Source organism: Electrona antarctica, assembly GCF_951216825.1.
Source record: "Electrona antarctica genome assembly, chromosome: 9".
NCBI lineage: Eukaryota > Metazoa > Chordata > Actinopteri > Myctophiformes > Myctophidae > Electrona > Electrona antarctica.
In genome coordinates this window covers 38552877-38572161 of record NC_136790.1, presented here as the reverse complement: position 1 = coordinate 38572161, position 19285 = coordinate 38552877, and the positions used below count along the sequence as shown (strand labels likewise).

The window sequence follows — 19285 nt, the reverse complement described above, 5'->3', positions numbered from 1 at the left end:
CGTACAATCTCAATAGTCTAGTAAAGTTGTTGAAAAGCAAATTGTATTAAAACGTATTATACAATCTGTATTATTTGGTTCATCCACTAGATGCCAGTGTAGACTGCCCAGAATGGGACAATAATATTGAATGAATAAAGGAGCCGCTCAGAAAATCCCTGGTACTGTAAACAGACATCATCTGAAGCAGATGATCTGCTTCAAGACAACAGAACCGCATCAGCCATGATAGATACATAGATACACGCACAAGCGCACGCACACACACAGTCACACACTGGGCAATATGCAAGCATTGTGAGGATAGCCCAGGCGGAATCCCTGTCCACGATCCAGCATTCCGTTTCAGCAGGCACAATCATTGATTTCAACATCAAGTGGAAGATGTGCTTCAGGCCATAAGCACACAGCACATTAACTCACACCAACTCATTACAAGTTTATTAGTTTCTTTTGGAACTTCAGCTAAAATTGAATGAATTGATCAAATACTCATTGATATTTTTTTTATTTATTTGATAAAATAAAAACTGATCATAGGTTAAAGTGTTGACATTCAACTGGCCATTAAACAGTTCAGCATCCAAAGTGAAGTGACAGCTATTCCATAACAGATCCAGTTATATCATTCTCTTTAAGATTTTGGCCCTGAACAAACTAAATGGCTAAAATATCATATACTGTAGGAGAATGCATACAAAAATATCTTAAGTATAAATGGAAAAACAAAGAGCTAAAGGGGGAAATGGCACACCAAGTTACCAGAGGCACCATAAAATAATCGGTTTTGTAAAATTTTGATAAGTCCACTACACAGAAAAATGGAATGTCAAACTTTAAATATGAGCAGACAGAAAAATACATGAATGGCTAAAGAAACAATTCATGTGGAGTTCAACCTGCAAAACAATATATGCTTCACAAACCTTTACATTTCATGCATGCAACCTTTCATGAACAATACCCACTGGGAAATATTATGCACTGTGCTAATACAGAAGTCACTGACTCGTTTTACATAAATAAGGCCACAGGGTTGTCTGTAACTGATTAACTGTTGCCTTTAGCAAGCAGGACTTTGGCCCCAAAAGACACCTACCGGTACCTGTATTCCTTCTCTAGTCCCTGCACACATGATGCGGGGAACAAATCCTAGTAGCATATTCCTATACAAACACATGAAACAAGTGAAAGGCTAAATAATAGACATACTATATTGTGCATGTCTGTATACATTAACACACTCTTTGCTAGCTACTGTTAAGTGTCACTCATGCTAGCAATGTGTCAGTTAAATTCCAGTGACCAGCGCAAGTGAGCTGTGTTGTACGGGGGCCTGTAGGACCCATGTGAGCTGCCTCACTAGGCCTGTAAAGCCTGAGTAATGTTAAGCCTTGACCCAGGGGGCAAAGTAGGCCAACTCTCGTGGCCCTGGTGGGTTTGCAGCAGGCAGTAAAGCTGCTTTAGGTGAGTCACTATGTTGTCCTTGATGTCTGGGATGGAAATCTGCAGGCGAACACTGCCACTGTCAAAGGATCGTGTGTTATCTCCGGAAAACATCTCACTTATCATTCGAGCCACCACTGGAATGATCTGTACAGAGCAGAGGAGGAAGATGGGAGCTGTCAATCACAGTATATGAGCTTGGAACAAACCCCAAAAAATTGTAATCTGTGGCTGGTTATGTTTTTCTTTTTCTGCTTAAGATTTCACCTATAGCTACAATCCAAGACTTATTGGACTTAAATAAAACACCAATCTGTATGGCAGAGTACAATATAACCATTAGCACATCTGCAATTGGGAGGTGGTCTCCCTCCTCTTCGATTGAGAAATGTAGACACTAGTGTTATCTACTGGTTGACAATGTCAATGAAGTTATTTGAAGCAGACAGCACAAAAAAAGAAAGGGTCTGGAGTGCCCTGAAGTCCAAAAAGTACCATATAATGAAGGTGCACTTTAGTTGGGGACTCAAAAGTCAAAACGGGCAACAAAGGAGAAAAAAACTAAATGTTAAAAAGCCTTTGAGATGGCCATCTCATCATTGAATTGAGCTCAAAACTGTGATTGGGATAACCCACGCTTAGACTGCATCCACACAGTAGATTCACAAAGATGCTTCTTGCCGCGAGTGGTAGGAGTCTCTTCATGGTTTTTAGACAGCTGGTGGATGGAAATTAAGCTCCACCCAAGCTGCAACTTGACGCGGGGGCAAAGAGTTTCCAGTTTTCTGGCCGACGCTGCAGCTGTCTAAAAACCAGGAAGAGCATCTTTGTGACTCTACACAGTGTAGAAGCATCCTTAGTGGCCCCACAGCCTTCTTCAGAGTATGACAGCACACCGGATTGGATACTAGATGCACATCTATTGTAGTTTGGATAATGATGAAATTGAAGAAGGAAACATCTGATTGTTATACCGAATATAAGCAAAGAATTACTTGAGATATTTTTTTCTGGGGAATCTTACCTAATATGCTTTATACAAGTGGTCCTTGCACTTTTCCCAAAAAAAAAGTCTCACCTGAACCATGATGAGTTTCCGCTCCCTTGGCCTGCTGTCAGGCCACTCTTCTCCAAAACACAGATTTATGTCAAACTGAGGGGGGCTTGCTGTCTGGCCCCGCTGATGTGCAATCAGACCTGCAGGTCACACATGAACCCCGTTAGAATTGTACACTTCAGTGTGTTTTCAACTGAATTGAGCACAATCAAATATTAATAGGTTACAGTACAGAGGCTCACTCACCACCGAGAAAAGACTCCAGGTCGAAGAGCTTGATCTTTCGCTGACGCTCTATGAGGTTGGGTGCATTGGGGTTGGGTGCACAGGGGCCAGACCAATACACTTTGCACTGGCAGAGGCGGATTGCATAGATATCATGGCCACTGACCTCCAGGATCAGTCCTCTGTCCATGACATCCAGCAGGCGGCTAGTGAAGATCCTCTGCTTCTCGTTAGTTATATTCTCTGTAGTGGGGAAGCGTAGCTGCTCCAGGCTCACAGGCCCAAACAGTTCCTCCTGGTTAACCATTGGGCCCAGGTCACCGTAGAACAGCCGGCAGCCATGGGGATTACTGACTGTCACCATGGGACACACCTCCTTCCCCCGATAATAGTGCTGCACCTCCAAGTCAGTCACTGTGAGACAGAGTCAGATTAGCATACTGTACACACAATCCATTGATCTCCAGAGTTATGTTAACATGTAGTCAATACATTCTAACATTTTCTTTCTCTGTACTCGGACTAAAAGAACTTACTTGGAAGAGAACTGATCCACATTTCTGGGGAGGCAAACATGCCCTCAATCATGGGAGGGGGCTGCATTATGGGAGGAGCGGGGGTCATTTCAACCAGTGGGTCCGACTGCATCTCCATGGGCATTTCCAGTGGCTCCTCTTTGGGCCAGACCTTATTTGTCTCCTCTTTGGGCCAGACCTTAATTGGCTCCTCTTTGGGCCAGACCTTATTTGTCTCCTCTTTGGGCCAGACCTCCACTGAAGAGGGTTGCATGGAATGCTCTGAGCCAGCAGGGGACCACATAATATTAGGATAGGGGCTGGTACCTGAGTTGGGAATGAGTCAAGAATAGATCATCAAAACAAAAATAGAAGGCTGACTCGTACATGTTTCTGCACCGACTATAAATCATGAATTGTGGGTGAATAACTTTTCGAAGCTGTATTGACAGTCCTTACAAGCACTCACATTTTATTTAGAGGGACGAATAAAGACCTTTTACTGACCATTGGATGATGGGTATGCAGGGAGAGACTCTGGGGTTCCTGGAACATCTTCCTCACCAACTTCATACGTCCAAGAACCAGGATCTGAGGATCCTGAATAATGAGACAAGAATGTACAGAATGTTAAGTCTCCGGTCCGTAGTACTGATCTGGTCTTCTTCATATTATGAGAGAGTAGATTTCCACCTGGGTTACTGAGAGGCTGTGGAATGTCACAGACATCATATATCTTCAGTGGATTCAAGGGGACCTCTTTGGTACCATCATAGATGAGGTTGAATTCACGACTTTTGTTCAGGGCACAACGAAGCTGCGCTTTCCACTTGGCAGGATCGGCTTCATCAATCCCCTCTCGGAACTTTCCTGTCTCCAATGCCCATGCCTGAAGATTAAAGGGAAGATAAACATCACGTTTAAATATATACATTAGGTTGTTCTTTTTTAATATACTTTTTTTCCTTTACAAATTACAAGACATACATAACCACATACAGAACAGAAAAAAACCCTGAACAAAACAAAAAAGAAACGGCAAGTACCGTACAACAAAACAAACCCCAACAATTACCCAGCCTCTCTCACTCATAGATTAATTAATGACCTCATACAAATAAGAAATAGAGGGAAACAAATAACAAAATAGAATAAACTAAATTACCAAAATAAGAATAAAAGGGGGGATTGTTAATCCTTAGTTGTATCGATTGCATTTAAGTTGTTTATATACACCTCTAACTGTGAATTGAATTATTATATTATATGTTGTTCTTGATGGACAGTACACAGTCTCACAACATAGCCACTGTTCGCCTCATTGCATGGTTTGTGATTTACTCAAATGTTAGTTATTTTAAGTTGTGTATTTTAATTTTTCCCCAAGTCTCCAAGTTCTTCATTGTCTAGAGAGGGGGCAGCAGTGGCTCAGATAGATTGGCTGCTTAGGGATCGGAAGTTTCCCGGTTCGATCACCAGCTCCCCCGGGTTGGTGTCCAATTGTCAGTGAACTCCTTCTGCTCCAGATGAGATAACAATTGCATGGATATAGGCTGTTATAGTTACAGTAATCACCTTAAAGATGGTGTTTTCTTCCTCGTGCTGTGGTGTGTGGCGTGTAGCATGTTTCCAGGGGATCCTGAAGCGCATGGTTTCCCGGTCCATCCACACCAATCCTGGATATAGCCCACTGTCCACTTGAGCCACCAGCCAGGGCTTGAGTCGCACACGGCGTGGAGTGTTTGACATGCCTTCAGCTGGGGGTGCAATTGTACAAAGATGTTCTTGTTTGGTAATTGAATACTTTATTAGTCAGAAATGTTAACAGTAAGATTTATTTCCTATCTGTATGAATGTTTTGATATAAGTTCAAACCACTCCACTGATCATATTCGAAGGCAGTGGCAGATTGACTTGGAATGTCAGATAGAAGACAATACTTGGACAACAATTATAGGAAATACACTTACTATTTTGAGTTGCAATAATGATAGAGAAAGACAATTCAAAATTTTACACAGACTCCATTATACACCTCTACTGAGAAGCAAGCTTGGTTTCAGCTCTCCTAACTGTAATAAATGTGACACAGAAGTTGGTACATATGCACATATGCTTTGGAAATGTACTAAGATACAGGTGTTTTGGAATGAGGTGAAGAATGAGCTGGACACCTTGCTTGGATATAATTTGAACTTGTCACCTCTCCAGTGTGTACTAGCAGCTAAGGTATCCAGTGCAAGGACCAGACACAACGCCAAATTGGTTGGAATACTCTTATACATAGCGAGGAAGACTATACTCAAGCTTTGGATTCATAGAGACGTTCCTACACTGGATGATTGGTACAAGGAGGTAATGACTGTGGTTCCTCTGGAGAAACTGACTTATCTCCTCCGTGATAACATGGAAGGGTTCACAAAGGTATGGGAACCAGTCTTAGATACAGTGGACCCTTCTTGACTGTGCTTCAATGTACCTTATTGAACGGTAGTGAATAACAAAGACTGTAATGTAATCATGTCAAGACTGTGGTGTACTCGTTTTGTCTTTTTTTGTGTGTTTGTTTGTTTTTTGTCTGTGCATTGTAATGTCCGTATTGTGGTTCTTGTTGTTTTCCTATGTTATGTTGAAAAAAGAAAAATGTGGTTCTATATACATTGAATTGTGATTGAACAGTTGTGAAATCTCAGAGCCTCAATAAAAATACATTAAATTAAAAAAAAAAAATGTTAACAGTACAGTCATACACTTAGTCTAAAAGGATATACGGTAATTGGAAAAAAAGTCCCTGCGGTCTAATGCTCTATTATCAAAAAAGCTTCAGAAAAACAGCTCCACAGACAGAACGGGAGCGTATACAAACATCTTCCCCAGGTTCTATTATGTTCCAGCTTACAACCCTACCTCTAACACTAACATCCTGGGAACATAGGGATGACCCCCACAGAAATCTACAGCCCTGCAATGGCCTCCATACCTCTGGGCTGTTTTAAACTCAACCATGAATACTGTACATCAGAACAAGTTACCATGTAGTTGGCCCGACTGCATCTTCATGGGCATTTCCACTGGCTCCTCTTTGGGCCAGACCTTATTTTTCTCCTCTTTGGGCAAGACCTTATTTGTCTCCTCTTTGGGCCAGACCTCCACTGAAGAGGGTTGCATGGAATGCTCTGAGCCAGCAGGGGACCACATAATATTAGGATAGGGGCTGGTAGGTACCTGAGTTGGGAATGAGTCAAGAATAGATCAGCTATCAAAACAAAAATAGAAGGCTGACTCGTACATGTTTCTGCACCGACTATAAATCATGAATTGTGGGTGAATAACTTTTCGAAGCTGTATTGACAGTCCTTACAAGCACTCACATTTTATTATCTATAAAACAAGTTACCATGTGCCGATTGTGCTGTACTGTAAAGCATCAGCTTTACAGTACTTAAAGCATCAGCATAGTGCATTGTTAGGGGGTCACGGTGGCACAGTCAGTAGTGCTGTCGCCTCACAGCTAAAAGGTCCTGGGTTCGATTCCCGCTGGGGACGCTGTGGGCGTGTTCCCTCCTCCGTGTCATCAGTGCACATACCCGAGGTGGGGTTGGCGAAAGGGCCTTTCTGTGTTGAATTTGCATGTTCTCCCCTGTGTTCCCTAGGGTATGTACCCTCACAAAAACATGCAGTAATCCTGGTCTCTAAACTACCTCCCCCTGGCCAGCCGGGGCACCTGATGGAGGGGAAAGGAACTGGTCGGAATAATGTGTTCCTTCCACGCGCTACGTCCGGTCGGGGAAACTCTCCCATGTCAGGTGAAAATAAGCAGCTTGGACTGCTCATTCCGCTGCCCCCCCCCAGGTTGGCAGAGGAAGTGTAGCACCCAGGATTACATTAGATAATTGACACTCGGTGAACAAATGGACTGAAATGGATTTGGGTGATTTATAGCCTAACTTTTAAATGGATAATAACAAGAAGCATTTTGCAGGGGTGTGTGACTCTACTCAAACCACCATTGATCTCATCCTTACCTCGGACAAATCCAGAATCTCCAAGAAAGGGGTTATTGTATGCAGACTTAGCGATAATTTTATGATTTTCTGTACTCGCAAAAAACTAAAACTAAAGACCGGCTGTCACAAAACAGTCATATCTAGGGACCTCAAAACCTACTCTAGTGAGGCCTTTAACCAAGAACTGGAGAGTTTGGATTGGTCTGATGAGCTCGGGAGCCCACTAGTCGAAGAAGCATGGCTTGGCTTCAAATTTACATCAGTACTAAACAACATGAATTCGGACATACTGACTGCAATGAAAGCCAGAGAGAATCCAACACAGGGACAATGGGAGGAGTTGATTCAGGAGATACATCTCATGGAGAAACTGACACACCGTCTGAGGCTGCAGGAAGAACTAATGGAGGACAAATGGTCCAAATGAACATTTAAGACTGAACAGAAAGAATAAGGGTATGGGGGAATGAGGAACAACGGTAAAAAAAACGGCAAACCCAACTGGGCATCCTAAAAACCCAACGAAACAAGCTCAGAAACATTGTAACTGCCATGCCCAAATCCCCAAAAATAAACTTTATCAATGATAAAGCTGAGGAAAACAAAAACAATCCTCGGGAGCTCTGGAGCTACTAAACAACCAGCTAGGCTGCGGTCAGAAACTAAAAACCAGGTTTACAAACATAAACATCAAATCGAACACCCATATCACTGACAAGCTGACCCATATCACTGACAAGCAACTACTTAACATCTTCTTTAAACATTGCAACAATGCTGGTTATTAAAAGGGAAATTTCACCCTTTTTGCAAAAAATATATGTTAATGACGTTTAGAAGATTTAGAACACTTTCCTGGGGGTCTTTGTGTGTGTAATATGTGGTTTTAGATATGTTGGGGCTCAATAACTTCCTGGACTACATCTAGGAGGACTACATGTTGTCTCAGTAAGCCAGCCCTCCCCCTATCCACAAGGAGGAGCAGTGCAACAAAGCATTATGGGAATTGTAGTCCAGGAAGTAAGTGAGCCCAGTGTCCATCATGGACACTGGGCTCACTGCTAAAATCTACAATATCTAAAACCACAAATTACACACATTAGACCCCCCAGGAAAGTGTTCTAAATCTTCTAAACGTCATTATTATTTATTTTTTTTGCAAAAAGGGGAGGGTGGCCCTCCCACTCTGGGCGTTTGGTGTAGAGCACATCAAAGCCTTCTACAAAAACCTAGGTGTTTGTAAAGATGATTTTAAGCTGACAACGGTAACAACTGAGGAGGTACTTAAAATAAATCACACCCGTGTGAACTGAGTGGTGCAAGGACTTATATAGCCTGATCAGCTGTGGTCTGACGTAATGTCAGTGACCATAGTAACCATGCTAATTGTTTTGGTACGAACACGGGTACACGGGTACAAAGCCAGTTGTTGGAGTGGTTTACACCACTCAAAAACGGAGTGCCCTTCAACCCCACAAGGCTAGCCTGGCTAATAAGCCAGACTAATATCACACAACACTGTCGCGGTATATCAGTCTGGGCTGGCTCCACTTGGATTTCATTTCCCGGGGAACATTTTCTCTTTGACGCAATTGGTCAGAGCTACTGTCAGTCAAAGGTCTCAAGCATTGAACGTCACTGTACCAAAGCCCGCCTATATTGCATACCGTGTCCCGATTGGTCCGACCTGTTCTCTGCTGTAGGAAAGAGGCGTGCTACTGAGCCTCGCCAGACCGTAATCCGCTGGTAGGCAACTTTTTTTTGCCAACGGCTGATTCGGTCTGGTTTATTAACCAGGCTACCACAAGGCCACTGGCCATGACAATATTCCCTCCAAATTCCTCAGACTCGGCCAGCTCTATAGCTCCAATCATCACCCACATAATAAACCTCTCCATCAAACAGGGTCAGGTCCCCCAAGATTTCAAACTGGCCAAAGTAACCCCCGTGCACAAGAAAGGGAGCAAATTAGACACCGGCAACTACCGCCCTATTTCTATTTTATTTTTTGCTTTCGCCTATATTTTATATTTTTGTATGGAGGGACAGACAGTAGGCTGACAGGAAATGGGGAGAGAGAGATGGGGGGAAGACATGCAGTAAAGGCGGGAGTCTATTTGAGTGACCACATCAAACATGAGGTGGATGCTGGCAAATACTGCGGCATGGTCATGCTCTCTCTAGGTCGTCCTCAGACGAGCCTTCCATCGTCGCCTCCTGGACCTCCAAAAGGCTTTTGACAGCGTGACCCCCCCCCCTCCCAGTGAGCTGTGGCGTTCCACAAGGAAGCATACTAGGGCCTTTACTGTTCCTATGTGTAAACGACATGACATCAGCTTGTGACTGCAACTTGTTCCTGTTCACAGATGACTCAGCACTGCTAGTCTCGGACAGGAACAAACTGCAGGTTGAAAAGGCCCTCAGCACTGAACTTGGTAGAATCTGCACCTGGCTCGCTGATAACAAACTATCTTTACACCTGGGAAAAACTGAATCCATTCTTTTTGGATCAAATAGTAATCTCAGCTAGGCAGATGGCTTCTTGGTTAGAGTGGGTGGGTGACAATATTATCACACGAAAAGATGAAATTACCTACCTAGTACCTAGGTTCCATCCTGGAGGAAAAACTTTCCGGTGATAAAATGGCCACCAATGTGATCAAAAAAGTCAACCAAAGAACAAGATTCCTATACAGGATCTCCTCACTGGTCAACAAAAACACCTTGAAGACCCTAACAGGAGCACTCGTACAAGGTTTCTTCGACTATGCATGCACCTCATGGTACCACAGCACCTCAAAGGCCCTTAAAACAAGGCTCCAGACTTCCCAAAACAAACTGGTCAGGCTTCTACTGGGCCTCACCCCCCGAACCCCTGCCCACTTTGACAAGCTGGAATGGCTTAGGTTTGACGACAGAGTACAGCATCTTGCAATGGGTCTGGTCGGATTAGATACACCACCAAGAAGATACCCATGTACCCGTCTAAATACTCAATTATTTTCGCTCCTATGCCACCAAAATGTGGAACGCCCTACCAACAGTCATTAAGACATGCGAATCCTTTGACGGCTGCAATTCAAAACTGGCCCCCTTAAAATCTGAATCCCCCCCACACCCCTTTTCCCCCCTCACTGTATATGTTTCTTTTCCCTTTTTACCTCCTTTATGATGAATTCCTGTTCTGTTCTTTGGCTAAATAGAAGTGTATGTCTCTAAATGTTTTGATGAATTGAACGAAGTGGACCCTCTTGTAAACAAGTGTAATGCTTTATTGGGTCGTCTCGTCCACTCACAGTTAACAGTTTTGGTATTGAGTTGTGCTTGAAATGTACTGTAATTCTACAAACTGTTAATAAATACTCCAGTATTGATCAGTGCGATGTTGGGAGTAATAGTACAGTAGATATAATATTGAGGTGTGCGGGTGTTTTTTATTAATTGAGGCCAAAATAAATTAAAACAGGGGGCACTGAAAATGTCATAGAGCCTATAAACAAAGTAAAGTCTACTGTGCTGCTGTGCACAATGTTGCAGGTGTTCCGTGTCATTACAAACTGCTCCAAAATCAGGATTTTATTTTAATAGGCCCTACATACATTTATAAATAGCATAAATATAAGTTCCACATAGCGGATAGAAATAGATAGCTACAACGTTGCCAATCAAAAATCTATAACATAATGATCAAAAGAACGTAGCAAAGTGAAAAGGCGCAGAAAAACAGAACATAATAGATGTCAGAGAGAGAACATACATACCTGTGGTCAACCAGGAAGTGGGACTTGTCTTTCCTTGTAGTCCTACGCCTACAAGCTTGTTCTGACCGACAGGAATCATGAGAATTAAACTTTCCTTAGTTTGGGAAATAATTGTCTTCCTTCCAATGGTAAAATAAATGAAACTAAACAAAAACAACAAACAACAACAACACACACACACCCGACGTGTGTCCGGCACAGTGTGTGAGTCACTGTGTGTATCTGAAGGAGAAACAGTGAAACACGGCTGTTTTCCACTCAGTCTGCTGGCCCCTCCCCCTTTCCTCACCGAAACTCAGGTATTGCGGCGACGTCATTGCAACTACTTCGCCGCACGACGGTGTTGCGCATTGTAAATAGCAGACCTACAAGCTCACAGCGCGTTTCATCGGCGACGCGTTGTGAGCTTAGAGGTCTGCTATTGTCTGCGTGCGACTCCGTTCAGGCCTGTATGACGAAATATAAATCCGGCATTTCTGTCCAACACACCTTTATTTCTACTACCAACTGGGGGAAGAAAGGCTCACTGTCATTTACACTGGTTATTATTAGAATTTTATTGAGTTGTTTACTTTAGGGCCTAAAGTAAACAACTCAATAAAATTCAATAACATAGCCTAAAGTTTAGGCTATGTTATGTTCAACTTATTGAGTCTTGACACATATCAAGTTATAGCCTATTTCCCTCTAACGAGTGGGGTGGGTTTATTTTTCATACAAGCATCCAAGTTTTGAATGGAGAATGGAAAAAGAACAAATTGTAAAGTATTAAAGCGTATAACAGGACACACATAGCTGCTGTATCTTATAATAGGATTAAATAATAATTAAATAAAATGAGGCAGATTGATGGCATACCTATATGTAATATGATGATGATGATGATGATGATGAGAGTCTAATAATAGTAATGCCCCACCCTGAAACTGCTCGCGGCCGACAGCACGCGTGGCCGTTGTCCCGGTGATTATAGTCATACTATAAATGACAATGACAATTTCCTGTGATCCCCTAGTTTCGGCACAACACACACACACACACACACACACACACACACACACACACACACACACACACACACACACACACACACACACACACACACACAACACACAACACACGCACACAGGGCGCGCTTAGGAGGGTGACGGGTTGATGCCCCTGGCCTGAGGTGATACAATTTAGGCCTAGATAGAATTCTATAGTGGATACTCTCTAGCTAGCCTATAGTGCTGCTTGCCTTATGTGCCTCCTAATCTGTTAGAATTCTCTCAAATTCACGTGCGTGTTTGTGACGTAGGCTAGGCTACTGTGTTCAATATAGCAAATTGTAAAAGCAAACACTGAAATGTAAATTTCAGTTTGCTCATATAATTCCAGTGAGGGCTGTTACAATGTAACAATGCTGGAGGCAGTGGAGACAGAGGAGACATGTAAACAGTATTGTACATTATATAACAAATGTCTGTAGAATAATAATAATAATAATAATAATAATAATAATAATAATAATAATAATAATAATAATAATAATAATAAATATAATTCAGAATACATTATTGCTTTAGGGAAGAAAAAACTCAATGTCAATACAATCTAGAAAATGACAAATAAAACCATTATGGAATAGTTGTTGATTTATTCTGATAGAAAATCCATACAAATCATTAACATATAGGCTATGGTTACACAGTGAATCTGAATGAGTGTAATGTTTAGTGAATCATACGTCAGTGAATCATACACACGGGCACTGAAAGTTCTGAAACAAACTGGCATTTCAAAAACCTGTGGTTATAGCCAGCATGAACAAGATGTTGAAGGGCAAATTGGTCAACAAAATAACAATGTTCAGAAGACTATTAGCCTACAGGTCAACACAGGGATACACTTTCCATTATAATGTATCTCAAGTGTTTTATACAGGCTAACACAATGTAGACCTACTATGATAGCATGCAGAAATATGTAAGAATTCAGTGTTGGTTTGATGACATGATGTGATGGCTATGAAATGTATATGAACAAGGACACTTCTTGTGGGCAAATAGGTTAAATCCATATCCTGTTATACTGGTGAAGACTCTTTCCAAAATGCTGCTCAGCACTCTTTCCGTTTTGGCACATTCAGACTTAAGGGACCATAAAGCTGGACTACTGGTCTGTCCGCTCTGCTTCAATCTTCTCGACAATGTGTGTGAGATCCATACTCTCTGTTAATGTTGTGAGCAATTCCTCATCATTTTGAATCCCATCCATGAACTCTTCATAGGACAGCTCACCTAACACGCACGCACGCACGCACGCACGCACGCACGCACGCACGCACGCACGCACGCACGCACAGTCGCACACACACACACACACACACACACACACACACACACACACACACACACACACACACACACACACACACACACACACACACACACACACACACACACACACACACACACACACACACCTGGATTAACAAAAGTTAAATGACAGGAAAGGTGGGCACCAAAACAGTTTGGGCACTATGGAAAACTGGGAATTTGGAAGAGTGGGCACTAGCTAGGGCCTTGTGGGCACCGGGAAGAGTCGGTACTTTGGGGTGGAGAAGTGCGGACACTAGGGAAATCTGGGCACCAGGAAGACTGGGAACTATAGGGAAATGTGGGTGACCGGAAGAGTGGGCACTAGGGAAATGTGGGCATCCGGAAATGTGGGCACCAAGAAGAGTGGGCACTGTGCACTGGTGCACTGCCGTGATTGAATACTTTATTAATGCTGGATACTAAATGTGTGTTTTGATATCCTGAAATGTTTTTGGTATTTTACCATTTTCTCAGTTTGTTCTATTTTTTTATCATTAGGCCTACTACTATTTTGGCAAATAGGCCTACACTCTTATATTGTACTTTGATACTCTGTTATTATGTACTTTTGACCTCAGTACTATTTTGGCAAATAAACTCTTACATTGTACTTTTGACCTTATGTTGTTGTGTTGTGTTTGGGGTTTTAAGAAACATGCACTTGTGGACACAAATCCTAATTCAGGTGCCCAGTCTTCCTAGTGCCCAATTTTCCCAGTGCCCACCTTTTCTGGTGTCTAGTCTTGCCAAAAATATGGTTCCCAGGTGTCCCTGCCTAGTGCCCACCTACCCTGTATCCGTTCATAGAACACTTGCGGTCTAAAAGTATTTCAAGAACAAAGTGTCTTGTAGAATTTACAAGCCATTTGCTGATGATAATTTCTGTATAGTATTTCAGACTGTATCCGGAGAACTCGCCAGTTTACCAACTCGCCGCAGCAAAAATTCTTCATCAATGTCTTCATCGTTATGCTAACATGCTGTCTTCATCAGTGTTGTATGTCAAACCCACAGATGTTATAGTTAATTTCCAAAGTGATCAAATTAATTTGTGCAATTAAATGGTCAGCTATTCAATGATAAAAGGTTGAGTGAAATACCAATGATAGTAGGCCTACCAATTCAGGATATTGTTTACTAATGAATTACATTGTTTCGGTACTTTGGTGTTTAAACTTTAGCATTCCCACTTCATCTAGTGTAAACTCTAAACAACTTCTCTCTCTCAATTCAATGCAATTTAAATGAAGGTGAAGTACAACTAAAATGCACTAAACCGCGGTGAGTCAGTAAAACTGGTGAGTTCTCCGGTATCCTTTCAGACACAAAATTCTGACAAAAGAGTGACAAGTGAACTTCCATTAATTTCTCAAAGAGTAACTTAAGAGTGTAGTCTACTATTTATAACTTTGAACTTTTTGATTTGCTAGAAAACTAGGAAAGTAATACCAATTAAGGATACTGTACATAACAAATTTTATACATTTCAGGTAAGTGCAATGTTTTGTTTATTGAAAAGCAAGCATATTCTTACTGAACATTGTAGTCATTCTGAAAAAGGTTTACCACAATGAAACGTTTCGTCTCAAAGCTATTTAGTCTTTGAGATAGATCAGCTAAAATCACATTAATCAATCAATATTATGATCACAACATGAATTATAAACACTAAACATTATGCTCATAGCAGAAAGGGATTTTGGTGTTGTAATAAGAACGAAGTCATACTGTGGAAAGTGTATAAATATGTCTTACCATCTCCATTGGTGTCAATCTTGTCAAACACCATGTTGGAAAAGTCCTCGGCTGACATTTCATCAGTCTTTCCATTGATTGCACGAATGGACTAACATAGGAAGAAAGGAGTTAGAATGGACTAACATAGGAAGAAAGGAGTTGAATGGACTAACATAGGAAGAAAGGAGGTCAATTAGAAACGAATGGACTAACATAGGAAGAAAGGAGTTAAAAACATGTCAATATTCAGTGTTGTCAGTGTAGCACTAGCATTGTAAACCAAGGAATGCTTATGATCTGAGGTTGGTTGTGTTATCTCTTTCAACCAGTAGGTGTCAGCTAAATATTAACTATGTATGTATAGCCTCAATACGATTGCGATATCATTTACAACAATAAGATAGATAGATAGATAGATAGATAGATAGATAGATAGATAGATAGATAGATAGATGGATGGATGGATGGATGGATGGATAGATGGATAGATGGATAGATGGATAGATGGATAGATGGATAGATAGATAGATAGATAGATAGATAGATAGATAGATCGCACTAAAAAACAGGTCTGGGAGTGCCCACATATGGACCTTTTTTTCTTATTTCTTCTTAATTGACGTTTTCGGGCCAGGTAGGGCGTAAAATGTGTGCTTAGTTATTAGTAAGGCCAGTTGGGGCCTCGGGCCAGCCCAGTTAGGGCCCAGGTGGGGCCGGCTGCCAAGGCGCAACTGCGCGAATGACTTTGGGACCGTCTAGAGTTTGAATGGACAGGTATCAGTCAAAAGGGAGACATCGAAGAGGCCTACTCAAAGACGCTTTGGCTTACAGAAAACAATACAAATATCCATTTGGACCCATGGTCCCAGGGCCGGACATTGAGAACCAGTGCATTAGTCAAGGTTTGACATGACAGAAGAAGACCAACTCTCACCTTAATTATTAAAAGGAGCTCCTCACGGTCGATGCATCCACTCCCATCAACATCATACAATTTAAAGTACCAGCGTAGCTTCTGTTTTACCTCTCCCTTCAACACCAGGCTGAGAGCTGCTACATACTCCATGAAATCAATAAATCCATCCTACAAAACAAAAAAGAACACATATTTCATCAATAGAGAGGTTTGTCGGCCCAGGCGGTGGCGTAACCGTCTGGGCACCCGACTGGTAATCCAGTCGCAGTGTGCCGCGGGTTCGACTCCCGAGCCCGACACGGCCTTTACTGCATGTCTTCCCCCATCTCAAAAAAAATAAAAAATAGAGAGGTTTGTCTTTAAACCTTGTCTTTAATGAAGCAAAATAAAATTGAAACAAAAAAAAGAACCAAAAAAAGAACTTAACTTCTTGCTATGCATGCATTCAAATAGCTTTGAAATGGGCATATCATTAAAACAGCATTCAGCCAATCTCTCACTTTTCAATACTGATCACATTAATTTCATTTTTATTTCAATCTTCAGTAATAAAAATGGCTATGGCTAGCAATATGGGTCATCATCTGTCATATGACTAGGTTAGCCGTGTAAGAAAGGAGTGGGTGGGATAAGCCCATAATAGGCTGTTGTTCCCCAGATAGATTTACAGAGATAACAAGACTCTGTGCTGAATACATACTGTAAGCAGCAGCCACTCACACTGTAGCAAAACACTGTCTGATACTGTTCAAATGATAGTAATGATGGAAATCAATTTCAAGATGTAGGTCTTAGTCTACTCTAACCATGAAGACCAGTTTTGTCTTTTGCAAAAAGAAAAGAACGGGAAAAAAATGACATAAGGAGGTCAATTTGTATCAGTGTTTTGTAATGTAATGTAGAACTGTAGCCTACTGTCCATAACCTATTTGTGGGTATCAAAAGATACAATTGTAAAACGCTGCACATATTATATAGAATGTGTCCTTCTGTGAAGATGATGAGCATATGGCCTTCAACTTCTGAAACAATATCCATGGTTAACTAATTATTTCCAAATAGATATACAATAACTTTGTAAATATGTAAAAAATAAGTATCTTACGTTATTCATATCGAACGTTGAAAACATGCACTGAACATAGGCATTTGAAGCTGGTGTTAAGTTTTTCAATCCAAAGAACTTCTTGAACTCATAGAATGTCAGCATTCCAGATGGGCATTCCGTCATAAACTTTCTGTACCAATGATGACTCTCACATGCACATAGGTCCTCCAGAGAAACTCCACTGTTATTTCCCATGTTTGTTCTTTGAAATTGAAAAAGAGAAAACCACACTAGTGACAACCATGCCAAAAAAACAACAACAACAAGCGTTCACGGTGTTGATGGTGCCATTGTACGTGAGCAGATTAACACAGCATATGTTTACAAGTAGTGTGGTGGTGCTGAGGAAGACAGGACAACCAATCAGATGTGCGCCTGTGAGGAAAGCTCAAAACTTCTAATCCCCTTTGCTTGTTACTGAATACTGAGGTAATAATAGAGACGTGATGCATACGTGAATTTGTACAGCACATTGGCTGACAAACACAGATTCATCTTTAAGAAAGGCATTTAAGAAACATTATTTAATCAATTATTTAGTAGTTCTTTACTAGCTGGAGAGTTGATAATGAAAGGATCCCATTATCGAGCTCTTGATAATGTCAAAACTATATCAAGGTATAATATGCATTTTCTGGAGTATATATAAACCATGAGAAAATGGCAAAGGGATGGATATCATCACTTTGTCCTCACATAATATTGTCATCTCCCCTTGACAGGGTTACTAGCGACTTTCTACTAGTAACCATGCCAATTTGAGATGTCATAATGATGTCATCACTTTCTTGCTGGCGAGTGCCGACACTGTCAAGTGCAGATGACAAATTGATGACATCTGATGACAACTGATGACAAAATAAAACAATCTGTTTATGCCAGCTGTTATGGTTCATGGTTTGCATGTCATTGAAAGCATCAAGCTCTGTGCCGCAGACATGACTCACAGGTGTGATTTTTCCCCCTCTTCACTTGCCTCAGCCCCCCCAAACAAACCTATAAACATATTGCCAAATGTTCACCTATACCATGCCAAATTTAGGCAACAAGTGGACTGCCTGGAACGAGACAATACAAACAGGCCTCTGGACTGAACTTTCGACCTTGAGTGGCATTTTGTGTGCACACTAAAATATCACACCTGCGTGAAGTGGGTCTTATCATCATACATCATCATACATCATCTCATTCTGGCCAACCACAATTTGCGTCCTCACCTTTGTCTTCAATGTTTGTGTTTACGCAATGTTTGTGTTTACACAAACCCTCAAAGCTGGACATAGGAGGGGCTTGCACCCCTCAAAAATCTAAATTTGACTCTGAGAGTCAAATAAACCATGTTGCCTTCTTGGAGGCCAAGAGGAAGTGGGACATCAGAGTGGGACTGGCACAGACTGTAAAATCTTCATTTAACTCAAAGCATAAAAATCCATGAGAGTTCATGTTGTGCAACAAATTATGCTACTGTTACTGTACCATTATATGGTGTATGTCCACCGCACTGACTGAGACTGCGCCACTTTTGTATATTTCTTTAGATTTGTATGGCATTTCTTTGTTTTAGTATAGGTTGAAATCTCTCAATTTCTCGAGTCATACATTCCTGTGGTTATTCTTTTATGTCTTTAGTAGTGCACTGAATCTAGTGCATTGTCAGTAAAAGGAACTGAATTGATACTAGTTTACTTGTGGCACAGTGGCGCCATATAATTTGTGGCTACCATGGAATACATATAATTATTAATTCCGAATATATCATTTATAAGAATGCAGAAGTTGCTCAGAGATTTGGCAACTTGGCATGGTTCATGAACTAAACAGGATTTATGGGCATGAGTTCAATCTGAAGATCCATTACTCAGTAATCAAACTACCATCACCACCAATGCAAAGAATTCATGATGACACACAGGTCGAATACTGCCTCTCACACATCTCATGATTTCCTGGTTAGCAACAGAAGCAACTGCCAGCACATTCTAAACATTTCTCCCTGGATCAGTTGACATGGTTAGTTCCGACTCACTGAGGACAGGGAAACAGGATGAACCAGTTCCTTTCGTCTCCGGGACAACCATGATTTAGGTGCAGCAGAGCAGACAGTCTAAAAATGGCCCAGGGTGAGGAGGAACTATAAGACCGATTTGGAT

General features: G+C 41.5%; 2 protein-coding genes across 3 annotated transcripts; both read right to left on the bottom strand.

Annotated features, from left to right (window-relative positions):
* Positions 1–491: 491 nt before the first annotated feature.
* LOC306929003 (interferon regulatory factor 6-like) lies at positions 492–11283 on the bottom strand. Of its 2 annotated transcripts, XM_079509330.1 has the most exons (9): positions 11012–11283; positions 6276–6468; positions 4819–5000; positions 3937–4132; positions 3751–3843; positions 3265–3570; positions 2750–3142; positions 2525–2643; positions 492–1593 (listed from the first exon to the last, which is right to left on the bottom strand). In XM_079509330.1, the coding sequence occupies exons 2-9, from the start codon at positions 6439–6441 to the stop codon at positions 1363–1365; spliced, it is 1686 nt and encodes a 561-aa protein (XP_079365456.1). In that variant the 5' UTR covers positions 6442–6468; positions 11012–11283; the 3' UTR covers positions 492–1362. The 2 variants fall into 2 exon arrangements, with proteins under 2 accessions (XP_079365456.1, XP_079365457.1); XM_079509331.1 differs by lacking the exon at positions 6276–6468.
* A 1419-nt stretch (positions 11284–12702) lies between these two features.
* Positions 12703–17392, bottom strand: LOC306929095 (guanylyl cyclase-activating protein 1-like). Its single transcript, XM_079509486.1, has 4 exons — positions 17133–17392; positions 16046–16195; positions 15130–15220; positions 12703–13293 (listed from the first exon to the last, which is right to left on the bottom strand). Exons 1-4 carry the CDS (start codon positions 17328–17330, stop codon positions 13166–13168), a joined length of 567 nt encoding a protein of 188 aa, XP_079365612.1. The 5' UTR covers positions 17331–17392; the 3' UTR covers positions 12703–13165.
* Between the last annotated feature and the right edge of the window lie 1893 nt (positions 17393–19285).

Excerpts from the sequence above, each read along its gene's own strand:
- LOC306929003 (XM_079509330.1), bottom strand. The coding sequence starts at position 6,441 with ATGTGGTCCCCTGCTGGCTCAGAGCATTCCATGCAACCCTCTTCAGTG. Across the intron at positions 3,844-3,936 it reads ACAGCCTCTCAGTAACCCAG|GATCCTCAGATCCTGGTTCT; the intron begins GTGGAAATCTAC and ends CTCATTATTCAG. Across the intron at positions 1,594-2,524 it reads GGAAACTCATCATGGTTCAG|ATCATTCCAGTGGTGGCTCG; the intron begins GTGAGACTTTTT and ends TGCTCTGTACAG.
- LOC306929095 (XM_079509486.1), bottom strand. The coding sequence starts at position 17,330 with ATGGGAAATAACAGTGGAGTTTCTCTGGAGGACCTATGTGCATGTGAG. Across the intron at positions 16,196-17,132 it reads CAACGTTCGATATGAATAAC|GATGGATTTATTGATTTCAT; the intron begins GTAAGATACTTA and ends TTTGTTTTGTAG. Across the intron at positions 13,294-15,129 it reads GATTGACACCAATGGAGATG|GTGAGCTGTCCTATGAAGAG; the intron begins GTAAGACATATT and ends CGTGCGTGTTAG.